Source organism: Dromiciops gliroides, chromosome 1, assembly GCF_019393635.1.
Source record: "Dromiciops gliroides isolate mDroGli1 chromosome 1, mDroGli1.pri, whole genome shotgun sequence".
NCBI classification, from domain to species: Eukaryota; Metazoa; Chordata; class Mammalia; order Microbiotheria; family Microbiotheriidae; genus Dromiciops; species Dromiciops gliroides.
This window is the reverse complement of record NC_057861.1, coordinates 391,731,748-391,748,657: the sequence shown is the minus strand read 5'-3', so window position 1 is coordinate 391,748,657 and position 16,910 is coordinate 391,731,748. Positions and strand designations below refer to the sequence as shown.

The 16,910-nt window shown below is 36.6% G+C and overlaps 2 protein-coding genes across 2 annotated transcripts in view; both read left to right on the top strand.

Annotated features, from left to right (window-relative positions):
- Positions 1 to 16,910, top strand: part of IPO11 (importin 11) — a 205,851-nt gene that overhangs the window by 152,341 nt on the left and 36,600 nt on the right. The window contains 1 exon segment of the mRNA XM_043978159.1: positions 15,995 to 16,090. Coding sequence (XP_043834094.1) covers positions 15,995 to 16,090 — 96 coding nt within the window.
- On the top strand, positions 2,801 to 5,554 carry LRRC70 (leucine rich repeat containing 70). The gene is given in 5 exon segments (XM_043979531.1): positions 2,801 to 2,833; positions 3,458 to 4,080; positions 4,232 to 4,382; positions 4,385 to 4,440; positions 4,442 to 5,554. Coding segments are annotated over 5 exon segments (1,827 nt in total). The 3' UTR covers positions 5,406 to 5,554.

Genomic DNA, 16,910 nt, shown 5'->3' with positions numbered 1-16,910 from the left:
CCCTCAAGGAGCTTACAGTCTAATGAGGGGAGACAACATAAAAAGGAGACAGGAAAGCAGAGGTGAGGAGTGGGAATGGGGAACAAAGTGGTGCCTGGTGTCGGGGCATCTTATTCCATGGAATTGAAACCAGAAAAAGCAGCAGATGCAGCATAAAATAAGCCCCCAAAGTCTATTTTCTGCCCTCTATAAAGGAAGGCATTTGGAGGAGTTTGGTACTCCACCTTCTAGCCCTCTAGTCAGAGGAGAGAGGAAGCTGAGAGAGGTGATATCAGTAGAAGCTTGAATTAGCAGTTTGGTGATGAGATTAGCTTATCCTTGTGTGGCATTCTATTCCCTGGAGTTGAAACCCCACAAAGCAGCAGGTGAAGAGTGGACTTTGTCTTTTAAATCTAGACATTTTCACTTTCTGTCCATCCCCCATGTCTAGAATTCTCTCCCTCCATATCTCCTTTAATACTAGTACCTTTCCTCTGTTGATTATTTCCAATTTGTCCTATTGTTTGTACAAAATTGTGTGTTGCCTTCCACATTATCATTTAAGTTCTTTAAGAACAGAGACAGTTGATCCTCTTTATATCCCAGTGTTTAGCTGGCACATAGTAGGCACTTAATAAATGTTTACTGACTGACAAATACATTTGTGTGTGTGTGTGTGTGTGTGTATTTATACCTCTATATGGAATCATTTAGCTTCTATCAGGTTGTTTTCTCATCTGTAAAATGAGAGAGTTGTACTGCATGGCTTTCTATCATCCCATGATCCTTTATATGAAATATTTCAAGTTTGTCTCTAGACAGGAAAATAACAACTTCAAGATTCTCTCTCTTTGAAACTAATTAAGGTTTCCTCAATTTTGAGCTGCACATAGTAACGGATCTGGCTGAGCCAGGAGTCCCAGAGTATAGTGTTTTTCAGTTTTGTGTTGTTTTGTTAATAGTTTTACTCCTATATTTAAGTATGCTCTTAAGGAACTCCGCCTCTCCCTATCTCCCCCTTTGGCATTTGCCTGAGACCATTTCAGAGAGTCACAAGTCAAAACTCTCTTCAGAATAATATATGACATTATTAACTATGTCTCCCTAAATACTTCAGCTGGAAGGCATGATGCAGACATCCAACTTTCAGCAGCTTTCTTTGGTTCTTCTCTGGTTTTTATATGTAATCTATGTGTCTTCAGAGATACTTCTAGGGACCTCTAAGTTTTCAGTTCTTTGAAGATGGTATGATCTAAGGGGAGGTGTGTTTACTACTCTTTTGGCCTGTGCTCTGGTCTGTGAGCAACCATAAGCCCTCTTTTCTGCTTAGGAACTGTGATGAGGGTCCCTATTCCACTGTGACCACACGCTCCTCCTTGCTCAGGGACTGCCACCCAGGACTGTGACCTGGATCTGAGTATAAGCAAAGCAAAACAACAGTCCTGTTTCAGTATTAGCAAAGGGACCCCTTTGGTTCTTCTAACCAGTTGTTCAACCCCTTTACTGTCTGGGAGCTAAGAGTTCCAGAAGCAGCTGCTGCTATTGCAGATTCTGTGGCTCCCAAGGCCTGCTCCTAGTTTACTGGGGTCTGGTCTGTGCTGGTATGGCCTGCGCTGAACTGTGCTTCTCTATCACCCAGGTGCAACAGAACATTTCTGCCAATCATCTAAGTTGTTTTTGACTGGAAAATTATTTCATCCCATCCTTTTCTGGGTTCTGCTGCTCCAAGAATTGTTTTATGGCATTATTTATAGGTGTTTGGAGGGGTTTGGGGGAGAGCTCAAGGAGTCCTTGCCTTTTCTCTGCCATCTTGGCTCCACCCTTCTTGACTTGTATTTTGGTCCTTTAGCTATCTCACTGTTAATTAATTTGCTCAAAAACAATCTAGTGAGGGGCAGCTAGATGGCACAGTGGATAGAGCACCGGCCCTGGAGTCAGGAGTACCTGAGTTCAAATCCGGCCTCAGACACTTAACACTTACTAGCTGTGTGACCCTAGGCAAGTCACTTAACCCCAATTGCCTCACTAAAAAAAAAAAACAAAAAAAAAACAATCTAGTGATATTATCTTTGTACAGTATAGTTGGAAAAATGTGAAGTACATCATAGTTTATAGTTTACTGAACTTTGTACACTATAATTGTAAAATGACCACCTTTTAAAAATATAAATTATGCTCCTAATGAGTAGCTGTCTAAAATTTAGGATTGAATTTTTTGTTAGAAGGGCAGTGCTACATAGTAGAATTCTCTTGAAAGAATTAAAATTATGTAATTGATGGGTTCCTAAGTGGGACAGCCAGTTAAGCCTACTATTGAAATTAAAAGCCTTATTAAAATCAAGGATTTATATGAAATCCTTATCACAGAATCTCACAAGGTCAGAACTGAAGGGACATGTTATAATCATGCTATATGGTATATGTGACATTTCTTAATAAACATATTCACATAATAAGTCATAGTTGTCTATATTTTTATGCTATAAATTTTTGAAGTTTAATTTTTTTTAAAAAATCACAATTAAGTAGGAAACAGGTTCTAAAGGAAGGTTTATATATTAAGAGAACAAAAATTAACTCTGTGTTCTCAAGAAATAAGTTTTTGAGATTTCCTTTCCAACAATACTTCAGAAACACAGATAAAATTACTTCCTGTCTCTCAATTTCCTGTATCCATAGTAACCTCTGTATTACACATTCACTATAGAGGAACCAGTGGGAAGAACACTGTTTCCTGACTGAACCAGGGCAAAAAATGTGGTAAAAGAAAGGAGTTTAACAATGTTTTACAACTCATTTTAAAAGTATATTCACTGGTCATATGAACAACAATAAGATGAACGTCTGTTTCTTGGTAAGATACTTTTTTATTTAAATATAGGCAGTATATTTAAGACTTTAATGAATGCAAAAAGAAATTAAAATGTAATAAAAGCGTGTACTTGTGTGATTATATAATGAATTAATATTTTCATATGATTATAATGTTCTAATTAGACTTTAATTAGATTATGATCAGAATTGTTAAGTGATATGAAAATATGTTGAAATATTTTAAACTACAGTAACAGTCTCTATATTAATATTTGTTCATTTTTTATGTATTCTAATAATAAATCATTACCCAAAGAAGTAATAATGCTCCTAATGAAACATTCTTTAACTTTTCATGCTATTAATTTGAATATTCATGTAGTTGAAAAAATCCATTAGGTGGAATGTTTTTCATTATAACTTTTAATAATAACTAGTGCCTGACCAAGGAAAATGATGAATAAACTGAATGCAGAATTTGGGGACATGATTTACTTTTAGAACTTTTGATGAGCATTATTTAGAGTTTTGCTTTCTCTTTTTATAGCCAAGTCTCATGAACAGAAAAGCAAAGCACAGGGTTATGTGTGGATTACAAATTTCTCTGCCTTGCCTATGACCGACTGGCTTTATTTGGTAGCTTTTTTTCTTTTTTTTTTCCTAGATTCAGAAAGAGATCCTGGTATGTCTGTCTGTTTGCTTTGGGAGACAAATTAACTGTTGTAGCTTAGGCCTTTCGTGTATTCCCAAGAATTTTCCTAAAAGTACAATACTTTTATATCTGAGTGGAACTAATATAATCCTTGTAAATCCAAAAGAATTGACAAATCTTCAGGCTCTTGTAGCACTATATTTGGATAATTCTGGTATTTTTAAAGTATATCCAAAAGCTTTTGTTAATTTGAAGCAACAGTATTATCCATACCTAAATCATAATTTTATAAAATGTTTAGATCTAGGAATATTTGAGGGACTTTCAACTCTTCCTAATTTATGTTTATGCTCTAATCAGATAGCTTTTGTTTCCAGAGGATTATTTAGTGAGCTAGTGTCAGTTCATTATCTTACTCTGCAAAGGAATCACCTCTCTGTTTTTGGAGTTGGTACCTTCTTTAGAATGATTAGTCTCCAGACACTTAATCTGGCAGATAGTAAAATTTCAAGGATATCAGGCCCAGCATTTCTTCATCTTGGAAACCTTAAGTGTTTGGACCTTGAAGGTAACAATTTAAGAAAGGTCCCATCAAATGCTTTTGGTATAATTAAAAACTTTAAAAGGACAGCTAGGTGGCACAGTGGATAAAGCACCAGCCCTGGATTAAGGAGAACCTGAGTTCAAATCCAGCCTTAGACACTTGACACTTACTAGCTGTGTGACCTTGGGCAAATCACTTAACCCTCATTGTACCATCCAAAAAAACCCCCAAAACTTTAAAAGATTTTCTTTGTCCCATAACCATATTGACTCTATACAGCCTTTTGCATTTGAAGAACTATTCAATCTGGAATATCTACTTCTGGAAAATGCAAGCATCAAAAATGTTTATAAGGACAGATTTAGTGGAATTAATAATCTTAAACATTTGGTTTTTTAAACCATTAGGATTTGGAAAATTCAAATTATAACTTGCTTAGATTGTTAGAAAATGTACCTGCAGTTAGATAGAAATAGAATAATCAACATTGATGGTAATACATTTGAAATGGTGGGAGCTTCCTTAAAGATTCTTAATCTGTCATTTAATAATCTTACAGACCTGCATCCTACAGTTCTTAAACCCTTATCTTCATTGATACATCTTCAAGCCAATTATAATCCTTGGAACCGTAGCTGCAAATTGTTGAGTCTACGTGACTGGCTAACATCTTTAGCCATTACTCTGAACATCTATTGTCAGAATCCTCTATCAATGCATGGCAGAGTTTTGCATTATATTAAGTCGACTGAATTTGCAGATTGTCATACTTCTTCAATTAATGGATCACCAGCCTGGGCAATAGAATCTCTTCAGAGTCATCACAGGACTATGACATTACTGATGGCCTGGCATAAATTAGCTACATTTGGAAAACTATTTGAAAAATCTGAAACTGACAGTCTTGTCTTCAGAGGAAGAGTTCTGACTTCAACTCCTAATAGATTTTTTCAAGAACATGCTGTTGAGAATCCATCAGAGACTACAACAGTGTTACCAGTACAAATACAGCTTAACCCTGTTAACTTGAGTATGGAAAACAGTAATGCCCTACCAACTGATGCTGTCTCTTTAACACAAGAGACAGCTTTGATATGTACACAGGAGGTTGAGAAGTTGAATCAGGCTTTTGACATTTTGTTAGTTTTTTTCATTTTAGCTTGTGTTGTGATTATTTTTCTGATCTATAAGATTATTCAGTTTAAGCAGAAACTGAAGACACAAGAAAACTCGGGCGAACATAAACTAGAATACTACAGTTTTTATCAGTCAGCTAGGTATAGTGTTTCAGAACCACTTTGTGCCAGGGCTCAGAATCCATTAGGAAGAGCAGTTATGGAACAAGTTGGACTTCCTAAACAAATAATCCCTGAAAGTCAGGCACAGGTCATCCTGTTTGAACACTCTGCCTTGTAATCATATTCATCTTAACTCTTTGTGTGGACTATAAGATTTGATTTGCTTTTAAAACACATATAATCTAATAGCAGAAATACACATTTACATTGAGTTATTTCAGTGTAGCATTGCAATGCATAATGGCTTTTTCTGGTGTTACTGTGAAATGATACATTGGGTTTCTGATTATTAATGATGTTTTATATTTTAGTAATAGTGCAGTATGTAGCAAAATAATGAGCAAGTACTGAGTAATTTCTGAGTACTTAATGATCAATTATCAAAATATCAAACCTATATTATAAATGCATTGCTTATATCCTTTAGTCCATCATTCAAATATATTAATATTTCCCCCTAAAACTTTTGTTTTTCATTATGTCAGAAGTTCATACTCTCTTTGTAAATGCTTTCTGGTTTCTCATTTTGGGGTAACTCATTATAAAATTGATATAAAATAATTTGGAATTGAGTAAGAATTATTACTGACAGTATCCTGAGACTGAAGAATTTGTGGAATAAAATATCTTTGCAAAGTCATCACTGCCAGTATTTTTGTTGATTTAAGAGTGGAGAGAAGAGCAGGAAGGGTATTCATTGAGAAGTGGTAAAAATTAGTTAGATGCACACATCCACAAAATATGAACCCTATTTTTACTCCATGTCATCGCAAGCCTTACTTTTGGGTATAGTAATATTCAGAAACATTTGACTGCTTGTTTTAAGAATTGCTATCTTTATTTTAACTGCCTGTTATGTGTTGACAGCAATGATCTTTGAACTTTTCTCCCTCTACTCTTTGCAAAGAATAAGAAAGGAAATTGTCTTAAGAAAGGAAACTATCTCTGTTGTTAGAGGACTTGTATTCAAATCCCAACTCTGTTTGTGTTACCTTGGATTAGTCACTTAGCCTCTCTAGGTCTCATTTTCCTCATCTTTAAAATGAGGGAGTTGGACAATATAGACTCTGAGGTCCCTTCTGTTGTCTAGAGCTGGCAGCCTAGAGTTCTGTGGCCCTTACAAATCTCATCAAATTTGTGAGATATGCTACTTTTTATAATTCCTTTCCATTTTGAGCTATCTGAAATATAGAATTTAATGAATTTAGAGATGAAGTCAGATTAGCAGACCATGTTTTTATAAAACAAAGCTATTTATAATTGTTTTAGTTAAAAAAAAAATGGCCTGTGAGAATGGATTGTAGAAAAAAAAATTCAAATGTATTATGTATGGGTATTTTATATGTACTCATTTTATACTTGAGTTTTTGTTAACTAGGAAAGTTTAATCTTGTACGTTTAAAAACTAGGACCTGGGGCAGCTAGGTGGCGCAGTGGATACAGCACTGGCCTTGGATTCAGGAGGACCTGAGTTCAAATCTGGCCTCAGACACTTGACACTTACTAGCTGTGTGACCCTGGGCAAGTCACTTAACCCCCATTGCCCTACCAAAAAAGACCCCCCAAAACAAAACAAAAACCAGGACCTGTCGTTAATATACAATTGCTCATCAACTGTCTCATTTAAAGTGCCCTAATGGTTTCTCAGTTTAAAAGCTCTAACTTAATGTTAATTTCTCCTCCTTTTTTGTATGTGTGTAGTTTCTATCTTTTGATTATTATTCCCTCATTATTTATATAAGTCCAATAGCCAAACTATAAACAAAAATTGTATGATTCTGAATTAAGTTGCCTGAAAAGTCTCCTCCTCATAGATTCTCTCACTTATTAAAGCTCTGATGGGGTACATGAAGGATAAATAGAGCTCTAGTTTTTTTAATAGCTTGTGTTCTGGAAGTTTATGTGTAAGGTAGCTAATTTGTAATTCATTTCCCCACAGAAATAGTCTTTAAAATATTAGCTTATAGACTTCTTAATTCAATAGGAATTATTTCTTTCATTGTATTTCTATTCCCAGGGCCGAACATAGTTCTTGGAACATAGTAAGCACTTAATAAATCCTTACTGATCGATAGATTACAAAGGTTTCCATGATAACCTTTAAAAGCTTAATATACTTGAATGAACTGCCATTTATAATATTTTTTAAATGGGAAAATGCATTCAAAATTCTATTGGGGATACAAGAAACATTTCTTCCTTCTGCATTCCTGGCCTTGGGGACAGGATGCCCTCTTCCTCCCATCCTTATCTTTCCCCTTCACTTTTCCTCTTTCCCCTTTTCACTGCAAGGGGACTAGAAAGGTCAGAGAGGTATAGGCTAGATTATAGAGGAATCTCAAAGGCTCTAGGGAGTGTTTGGGGGTGGGAGTAAGGAGAGGAAAAGTTGGATAGACGGATCATCAGAAGTGTTTTGGATAAAATGAATTTATAGAAGAGAAAGGAGACGGAAAGGGCATTTTAATTTCCACAACTGGTAGATTGCTTCTCTTTTTACTTAACTAAATCTCTGGGTCCAGAATCATACTTGGAGTATTAAACTGGTATTTGTGCATCTCATTTAAAGGTTTTGTGTACCATTTACTAGTATGGTGGTTTTTTTCCCTCCTAGAATGTTTATGGAGAAAGATTAAATCTGTACATCAAATCTTGTTATTTGTTAATATGCACAAAAAGCATGTTCCAATAAGACTGCACATAAAATTCTTTTTTGGGGGAGGTAGGGTTGTTAGTTTTTTCTGTTTGGGATTTTATGTGAGGCGTCTTCATGCTGTAGTATAAGGAATGCTGGACTTGGAGTAAGGATAGGTGAGTTTAGATCTTCCCTCTTAAACTTTTCTTTTGGGGGGGGGGGCAATGAGGGTTAAGTGACTTGTCCAGGGTCACACAGCTAGTAAGTGTCAAGTATCTGAGGCCACATTTGAACTCAGTTACTCCTGACTCCAGTGCTGGTGTTTTATCCACTGCTCCACTTAGCTGCCCCTTTCCCTTCTATACTTTTACCAGCTATGTGACTGACCGTGTAAAGTCATTTAATCTCTGAAAGTCTCAGATTTTCTGATCTGTAAAAAGGGGGAAGTAATATTGGTTACTAATCTTATATCTTGAGATTGTGAGGATATTACTTTACAGACCATAGAGCATTGTGTGCATGTGAGTTGTTATTCTATAAATGCTCCAGTTTGAACCCCCTAGCCTAGCCGACTTACCCTCATGCTTGTTTAATGGTGGTCCTATCAGACAGTGTTATTGCAGGAGGCTGAAAGCAGAGCACTGTGTCCCTGTTCCACACACACATATGTGAAAAATAATCAGAAAAGCATTCTTCCTCACTCTACCTCACCTCAGGACTTATTTTTAAGGACAGTGATGCTCTAGAGAAAAGTCGAGGGCATAGAATTTAATATCAGCTACCTGATATAGCACATTAGACTCCAAACCTTTTCCTGACAAAAGCCCCTTTCACACCTTATTAAATTTTATGAGATATCAATCTTTTTTTTTTTTTAAGACCTTTTAACCTCTCTTTGGAACCTCATACATAAGATGTAGGTTCTGTTGCCACCATTATCTCAGATTGTTTTTGTTATTAGCTCTCCTGTATTTTTTTAATGGTTACATACATTTTCTCCCCTGTGCCAGCATTGTGTTTTACTAACCATGGAGGAAAAAAAGTTCACTTTGCTTCTTTCTTTTGGAAGCCATCTGATAGGCTCTCATGGTGATAGAAATTTTTTTATCCTCAGCTGCAAATAATAATAATAATAATAATAATAACAATAATAATAATAATCTTCCTCTTTCTAGATTGTAAAGTTTTTGAGGAAAGGAACCATATCTTATCCATCTTTATAATCCACATCCAACATCAAACCCTGGTCATCTAACATAAGTTTTTGAAGACTCAAGTTCTTCACATATAAAATGGGGATAAGACCTATAAGGACATAACTTCACTTGCTTGACATATGGATCAACTTTTATAAATCCTTTAAGTTAACACTATAGATGATACAATGGACAGAACACTGGGCCTAGCATATGGAAAACTTGAGTTCAAATTCAGCTTCTGACACTTATTAGCTGTGTGACTCTGAACAAATCACTTAACCTCTAACTGTCTCAGCTTTTTAACCTATAAAATGGGGCTAACTGAACCTACCTCCCCATGTTGTTGTGAGGAGAAACCGAGATTATCATTCTAAGTTGTTTAGCATGGTACCTGGCACATAGTAGGTAATGAATAAATGCCTCCTCCCTCTGTTGCTCCCTCCCTCCTTGAAGAAAAAGAACCCAGGAGACTTTGCCATATTGCTTTGTTTTGCAGTTCACAAATGTGCTTATGTGTTGTTGTAAATTACAGTTACCTCTGTTTGTGGCATATCCCTCTTCTAGACTGAGCTCCACAAGGGTTGAGTCATGGCTTACTTAAAGTCCTATATCTCTCCTGTGCCAACCACAATGGTCTATTCAGCATAGGCACTTTGAAATCATTGTTCTTGAATGAGTGAACAAATAAGTGAATTGGCTGGCAGTGGTTTGACTAGGATCATTGTATGCCATGTGTGCTAGACTTTGCCATTTACTGTTGGTGTGACTGAGGGCAAGCTGTTTTACTTCTCTGAAACTAAGTTTCTTTCCAAGGTGGTTGGACTAGGGGATATCTCAGGACCATTCTAGCTTGAAGTTTATATGTCATTTAATCAAAGATGCCTCATTTTGTTACCTTGCTTGTTTCTCTGACATAGATCATATTTTAGACACACTAAATTGAAGTACATAGTGTTTCTGCACAGACTTATGCCTTCTAGGTGGTATGAAAAATGGATATGATGTTCTGCTCTCACCCCAATATCTTTTTCTCCCTTTTTTCTTTCTCTATGTCTGTGTATGTTCTTTGACTGCTTTTTTGGGTGATTACTAGTATTCCATTCCCTTCAACCTATCCCTGTGCTGTACAATGCGTTTTCGATAGTTAACAAACTAGTTTTCATCTTAAAGCTTTTTTCTTTTTCACTTCTTCCATTTTCTGGCACACATTGAGACCCAAATCCATCCTGATGACATAGCATCCCTAGCCATACTTTTTTAGTACCAGCTGAACTTTCACTCATACATCCACAACAACTCCCTCTCCCCCCCATCCTTGTCCTTGTCCTTGGTCTTACCTCTTCACTGTGGGGGAGTGGAAGTACTCCTTGTTCCTTTAGACTCACTCTTTCCTATCTTCACTCACTAACTTCTCCTTTGAAATGCATTCAATCCATATTTACAACCCATTCAAGATTCTGGTAGCTGTTATCTGTCAACCCCCAGGACAATTTCCTTCCTTCCTCCATGCATTTAGTGCCTGCCTCAAGGTTTTTCTCTCTACCCTAACTTTTGCCCTCCTGCCAGCATATTTCACTGTACATATTGATACTCTCTAATACCATGGCTTTGCAGTTCTTCAACCTGTTCTACTCTATTTCAGCTACATACTGAGATAGTCATAACCATTATCTTTTCATCACTCACAAATGTTTCATTTCCATTTTTATTAACTGTGAAATTCTTTTATCTGTTCATTATATTGTGTCATTCTTTCTTTTCTTCTGCTTTAGTGCCTCTAACCTTATTCTTGGTCTTCACCGTCATCTCTAATCCCTCTATCTCAGTTCTTTTCTGGACCATGATCCTTGTACTGGCTACTCTCTCCTCACTTCCCCAATCTCATTCCATTGTTGAGTCATTCCAACTCTACAGTATCCTTGACACCCAAGTCCCTTGCCACCTTATTGGATCTCTGATTATGCCTTGTTGAGCCACCTTACTTCCACCTTCTGTTCCTTTGCTCCTATTCACCCAGTACTGAATATAGTTAGAGAAAACCATGAAACTGTGTTGACTCGGATCACTTCAAATTTGTTAAATAATCTCAATTTATCCCTCACTGAAGCAAGGCAGTACTTTTACAATTTCTAATTGATTAACTATCTCACTCAACCTAGCACCTTTTCCAAACCTTTTCCTTCCATATCACACTTTCCCTAGAACCTCTTCCCTCCACTTTTTCAACTGAGAACCTTGCATATTTCACTGAAAAATTGAGTCTATTTGCTGAGAGCTCATTCTTCCTCATCTTACATCTCTCAGATGCCTTCCCCCCAGTATCTCCTCCTTCCTCCCATCTCACAGGAAATTGTTGCCTTTTTCCTTACCAAGGCAAACCCCTTCTACATTGACAAGTGATCCTATTCTATCCCATTTTCTCAGACAAATGGCCTTCATCTGTACCCTGTCACCAGGTCAATCTCTCCCTGTCTAGTGGCTCCTTCCCTATTGCGAACCCACTTGTGGCAGCATCAGAAAATAAATAAAACCACTGTATACTTTTATACATATCTTTATCCATATATGTATGCTTACAGCTAATCAGTATAATGTTCTCCCAACCACAAATTTTCATAGTTTTTACTTTGGTTTCATTGTATTAGGAGTGAAGAGGAAAACAGTTTTCAATGGGAAATTTTCCTGATTTTATGATCTGGATGGTAATAGTTGTTATTGTTGTTTTAAGCTGGCAATAAGCAATAAAGTACACAGCTTGGTAGTTGGTGAATAAACCAATACAACTTAAGTAAAAAACTTTAATCTCTCTATGAAAAGTTAAAACCTAGGTCCAAGACATTGCTGGAAGAAGTTTGTTTCACAGAAATAAACATACATATCAACATCCAGTGCTTTCATAACTCATAGGAGCCCTTAATATTAGAATTGTAGAAATATACCTTTGTATTCCTTTTTAGTAAGGCATTTAGATGGCACAGTGGATAGTGTGCTGTGACTGGAATCAGGAAGATCTGACTTCAAATGCAGCACCAGACACTTACTAGCTGTGTGACCCCAGTCAAGTCACTTAACTTATGTTTGCCAAAATCCCCTAGAGAAGGAAATGGCAAACCACTCCAGTGGCACAGTATCTTTGCCAAGAAAACCCCATGGACAGTATGGCCCATGGGGGTCACAAAGAGTCAGGCACAATTAAATGACTGAACAACAACATCAAATTCCTGTTTAACAATGATATGACTAATTTTTGTTAGTTTCAAATTATGTTTTTTGCCTTCCATAACAGTATGTGTATGTATCATGCCTGTAACAGTAATAGCTTAGTTATCTAACACAAGGGTAAAGCCCACAGAATCGACAGACTACAGATAAATGTTTTTGGGGAAGATCTCTGAAATATGGGAGGTGCTGAACAGAGGGCAGAGGGACACAATTAAATGGAACACCCTAAGGAGTTGGAGTTGGAGTGGGAGGCTAAAAGTCCAAGTGAAGGACTTTGTCAAGTTGAAAGTAGACTTGACATTGACTTACCTTAAGTGTTTGAAAAAACTTAACATAAGCAAAATTCTGACATTTCCTTAATATTAATAATTCTAGAAAAAGTGGGTTTCTTTTTCTTATTTAGCAGGAATAATGCATCAGCTACTATTGATTGTTTACAGAAATAAATCTCATATGATTGAACATTTTCTCATTTTATGTAAAATTAGTACTTTTCTGTGTCTAATAAAGGTATTTTCAGCTCTCTGATCCTTTTTCATCCTATGATACTTGAATGAAATCCCCTTAAAATTTCTAGTCTCATTTCCTTCCCAGTAAGTGTCTATTAATGAGATTATTAGTGTAGTTTTCCACAAGTGTTCAGAGAAATATTGGTAAAAAGGTGTGTTCCCATTTTAAGACAAAAATATTTTCAGAGTTTGACCTGGAAAGTACCAGGAAAAGACATTAATTTTAGTTTAAATGTAGAATTTCTATCTCTGTCACGAGTTGGGTCAGTAGCTTGAAAATATTGTTTGTTTTTAATAAATTACTGTTCCACCATTACATTTAATTTTATCTTCTACCAATTTATTTAGGTATTCTAGGGACCACAGGAATTAAAACCTTTTTTTTCCCCAAAATACAAAACTTTGTTTTATAAACACAGACTGGCTTTTTACCCTGTACAATGATTTCAAAAATAGATCCCAACTCCTTTAGTTTCCTAAAACTAGGAGGGGAAGAGTGAAAAAGAGGCTTGGATGGAAATTAAATAAATATATATCTGTCATGCCTAGAAGAATCATTCAAAGAACTTGAACTCCTTTTGTGGGTTCAGATGAAGGACTACTGATGACCACATAAATTGTGCAACATTTTAGTTTAACAGGTTTTAAGTGCATCATGGATGCAGAGCACTGTGCTGGGATCTGGGAATGCATTAATACTATGTCGCAGACCTTGCTCTCAAAAGCTTATAATTTAATACATGGAAACATATATACATAGATAACAATGACATAAGATAGTTCTAATGGAGAGTTCTGGGCAAAGTACCTTGAAACCTTTTAGGAGGAAGAGAAGAAAAGCTTCATGGAGGAGAGACCACGTTAATTCACTCAAAGGAATAGGAAACTTGAACAGATAGAAATGAAAAAAGGGAGAGAAGACCATTTCTGGCATGTTTGGAGAAAAGAGCATGAACAAATGATATGTGATGGAATGAGTGGCCCAGTTTGTTTGGAGTGTTGAGTACAGGAAGGATGATAGTATGGATAAAGCTGAAAGGAAGGATGGAGAACATCATGAAAGCTCATATCAGGATTTTATTCCTGTTTTCAGTAAGCAGTGGGATGCCACTGGAGTATTTTTGAGGAGAGGAGTGACATTCAATTCAGCAATTCAAAAAAGCTTTTAAAAATGGCAGAGGCAGCTAGGTGGCACAGTGGATAGAGTCCCGGCCCCTGGAGTCAGGAGTACTGACTTCAAATCCAGCCTCAGACACTTAACATGTAAAGCTGTGTGACCCTGGGCAAGTCACCCCAACTGCCTCACTAATAAAAATTAAAATGGCAAATATGTGCCACTCCTTGTCCTATATGGTAGAGCTACAAAGAGAAAATGAAGCTGTACTAGCCATGAGGAAGCTATATTCTATTTATTTTTATTTTATTTTTTTGCCAGGGCAATGAGGGTTAAGTGACTTGCCCAGGATCACACAGCTAGTGTCAAGAGTCCAGATTTGAACCCAGGGCCTCCTGAATCCAGGGCCGGTGCTTCATCCACTGCACCACCTAGCTGCCCCCAACATTCTATTTGAAGGAAACAACATGTACATAGAAAATTGAAAACAAAATCTATAGAAAGTAGTTTCTGAGGTCAGTGTAGTATTCTGGGCAGCTTTTCATCCATTAAAAATGGGAATTTGAGAGAGCACAAGGGGAAAGTTAAGGTAGGGTGGGATAGGCACCTGGAGGGAATAGGGCAGGTGTGACTGATTGGATATTAGCAAGTGGCAGCCAGGGAAAGGAATTTTATTCTAGGCAGCTAATACTTCAGAGTTTTTTGTAATAAAATCATGGAATAAGAGATAGTAATGATAATGTTGATTTGATTCCAGTCTCTGAGTAGGAGACAAAAAAAGGGTATGGGAGATATAGGTAGCTACTGCTAGATGGTAATGTCAGGGATCTTTGAAATCCTAGGCCTCACTGGTTACAATGGGTGAGCATTTTGAGGTGGTATTCCTCAAATCCTCAGCCTTTCCCAGGGGCTCACAGTATTGGGTAGATTTTCTCTCTGGGTAATGATGAGAGTTTGCATTTGAGATCCAGGAGAAGAAGGGCATTTGGTTCTGAATTAATGGTGATTATGGAAAGGATGGGTGGGTGGGCAGAGCAAATGAAGAGTCCCCTTCTTGGGTCTTGCCTGGTCCTGTTTGATGACGTGATGGCATCTTGAGGTAGAATGGGTCAGTTGATGAAGTGCTGGAATAGAGTCAGAAAGGTTTGGGTTTGAACCTTTACATCATTACTAGCTCTATTACCCTAAACAAATTACTTAAGTATGGATCAGCCTCAGTTTCCATAGCCATAAACTGGAGATAATAACACTGACCTCATGAGGATAATACATGTAAAAGGCTTACAAACTATAAAACAAATAGAAAGATGAGTATGATTGCCAATAGGATGATCACCTGAGGTCATGAGAATAGATTGAATAGAGGGAGTAGATGGGAGGTGAAAATTGTAATTAGGAAATATTTTAGTTGGGAAAACATTTCTGAGATCCTAAACCAGGGTGATAGTGGTGAGGAGGGGAATAGATGCAAAAAGTAGAGGGAGAATTAATACTATTTGGACATGTGGAGAAAGGAAGAGATGGCTAAGAGTTTAGGATTAGGAAAGTGTTAAAGAATTTAAAGATCTTGTATTAAATCCTATCAATTCTATTTAAGTCTATCAGATTAAGTACTAGAACATTTTGATAATTTTTCAGATTTAAAACAAATGTTTTGTCTTTGTTTTCTTAAATTAGCCATTGTTTCTGAATTGTATGATTCAGAACATGAAATTTTAAACCTGAAGAAACTCTATTTAAGAAGTTTTGTCTTTGTTTTGTTTTTGCGGGGCAATGAGGGTTAAGTGACTTGCCCAGGGTCACACACCTTGTGTCAAGTGTCTGAGGCCAGATTTGAACTCAGGTACTCCTGAATTCAGGGCTGGTGCTTTATCCACTGCGCCACCTAGCTGCTCCCTAAGAAGTTTTTGTTTTTTTTTTAACATGAACATGTTTAGGAGCTCAAGTTTCTGTTTTTAAAACATGATTTTTCTCAAGAATGCCTGTTTAGTTTCTCGTCTTATTTTCCTTTTCCTTTTTTTTTTCTTTCAGAGTCATCCAGGATAAATTCTGTGGCATCATTAACATTTCAGTAGAAGGCCTACATGATGTCATGACAGAAGATCCTGAAACAGCAACTTACAGAGAGTAAGTAGAGTAACTTCACTGGGTTCTGATTAATAGTTAAATCTATGCTGCATTATTCTTTTGGTAAGAGGATAGGTTTATAAGATAGTACAGTAATTTTGTTTTTGATAAATTTCATGTCTATCTTTAAATTTTGTCCTGAAATATGGTATAATATTTTAAGCAGTCATTCTCCATATTTCTTTCTTTCTTTTTTTGTTTGTTCGTTTGTTTTTTTGGTGGAACAGTAGGTGTTAAGTGACTTGTCCTGGGGTCACACCGCTAGTAAGTGTCAAGTGTCTGAGGCTGGATTTGAACTCAGGTACTCCTGAATCCAGGGCCCATGCTTTATCCACTGTGCCACCTAGCTGCTCCCATATTTCTTAACAAATAGATATTTTTAATTTGGACACCTCATAGACATGGCTTTAAGCCCAGTTATACAATATTTCGCATCATATTTTTATATTCTTCAACATGTAATGTATTATAACATGTAAATATATTTATTTTAAATTATGTGTATATGCATTATGTGCAGGATGAGTTCTGATTTGTAGTTTTCCTCATGAGTGAGCCAAAAGAAGCCTAATCTTCCCTTTCCAGTCTAGCATATCTATGATCTTGTGAGGAGTCTGCATTAGATCTGGGACAGATTGCCCCATTTTTTGGGTAGGATGGCCTAGAAGACTCTGAACCTCACTTCACAGAAAAATTCTACTGGAACAATTCACTTTTTTGGGAAGAGATCCCTCCTATATGTGACTTCAACTTCAGCTCTAGTTTTACCATCATCATAGCTTCTCCATTCTTTTCTTTTTCAGGCTAGTGAGGGTTAAGT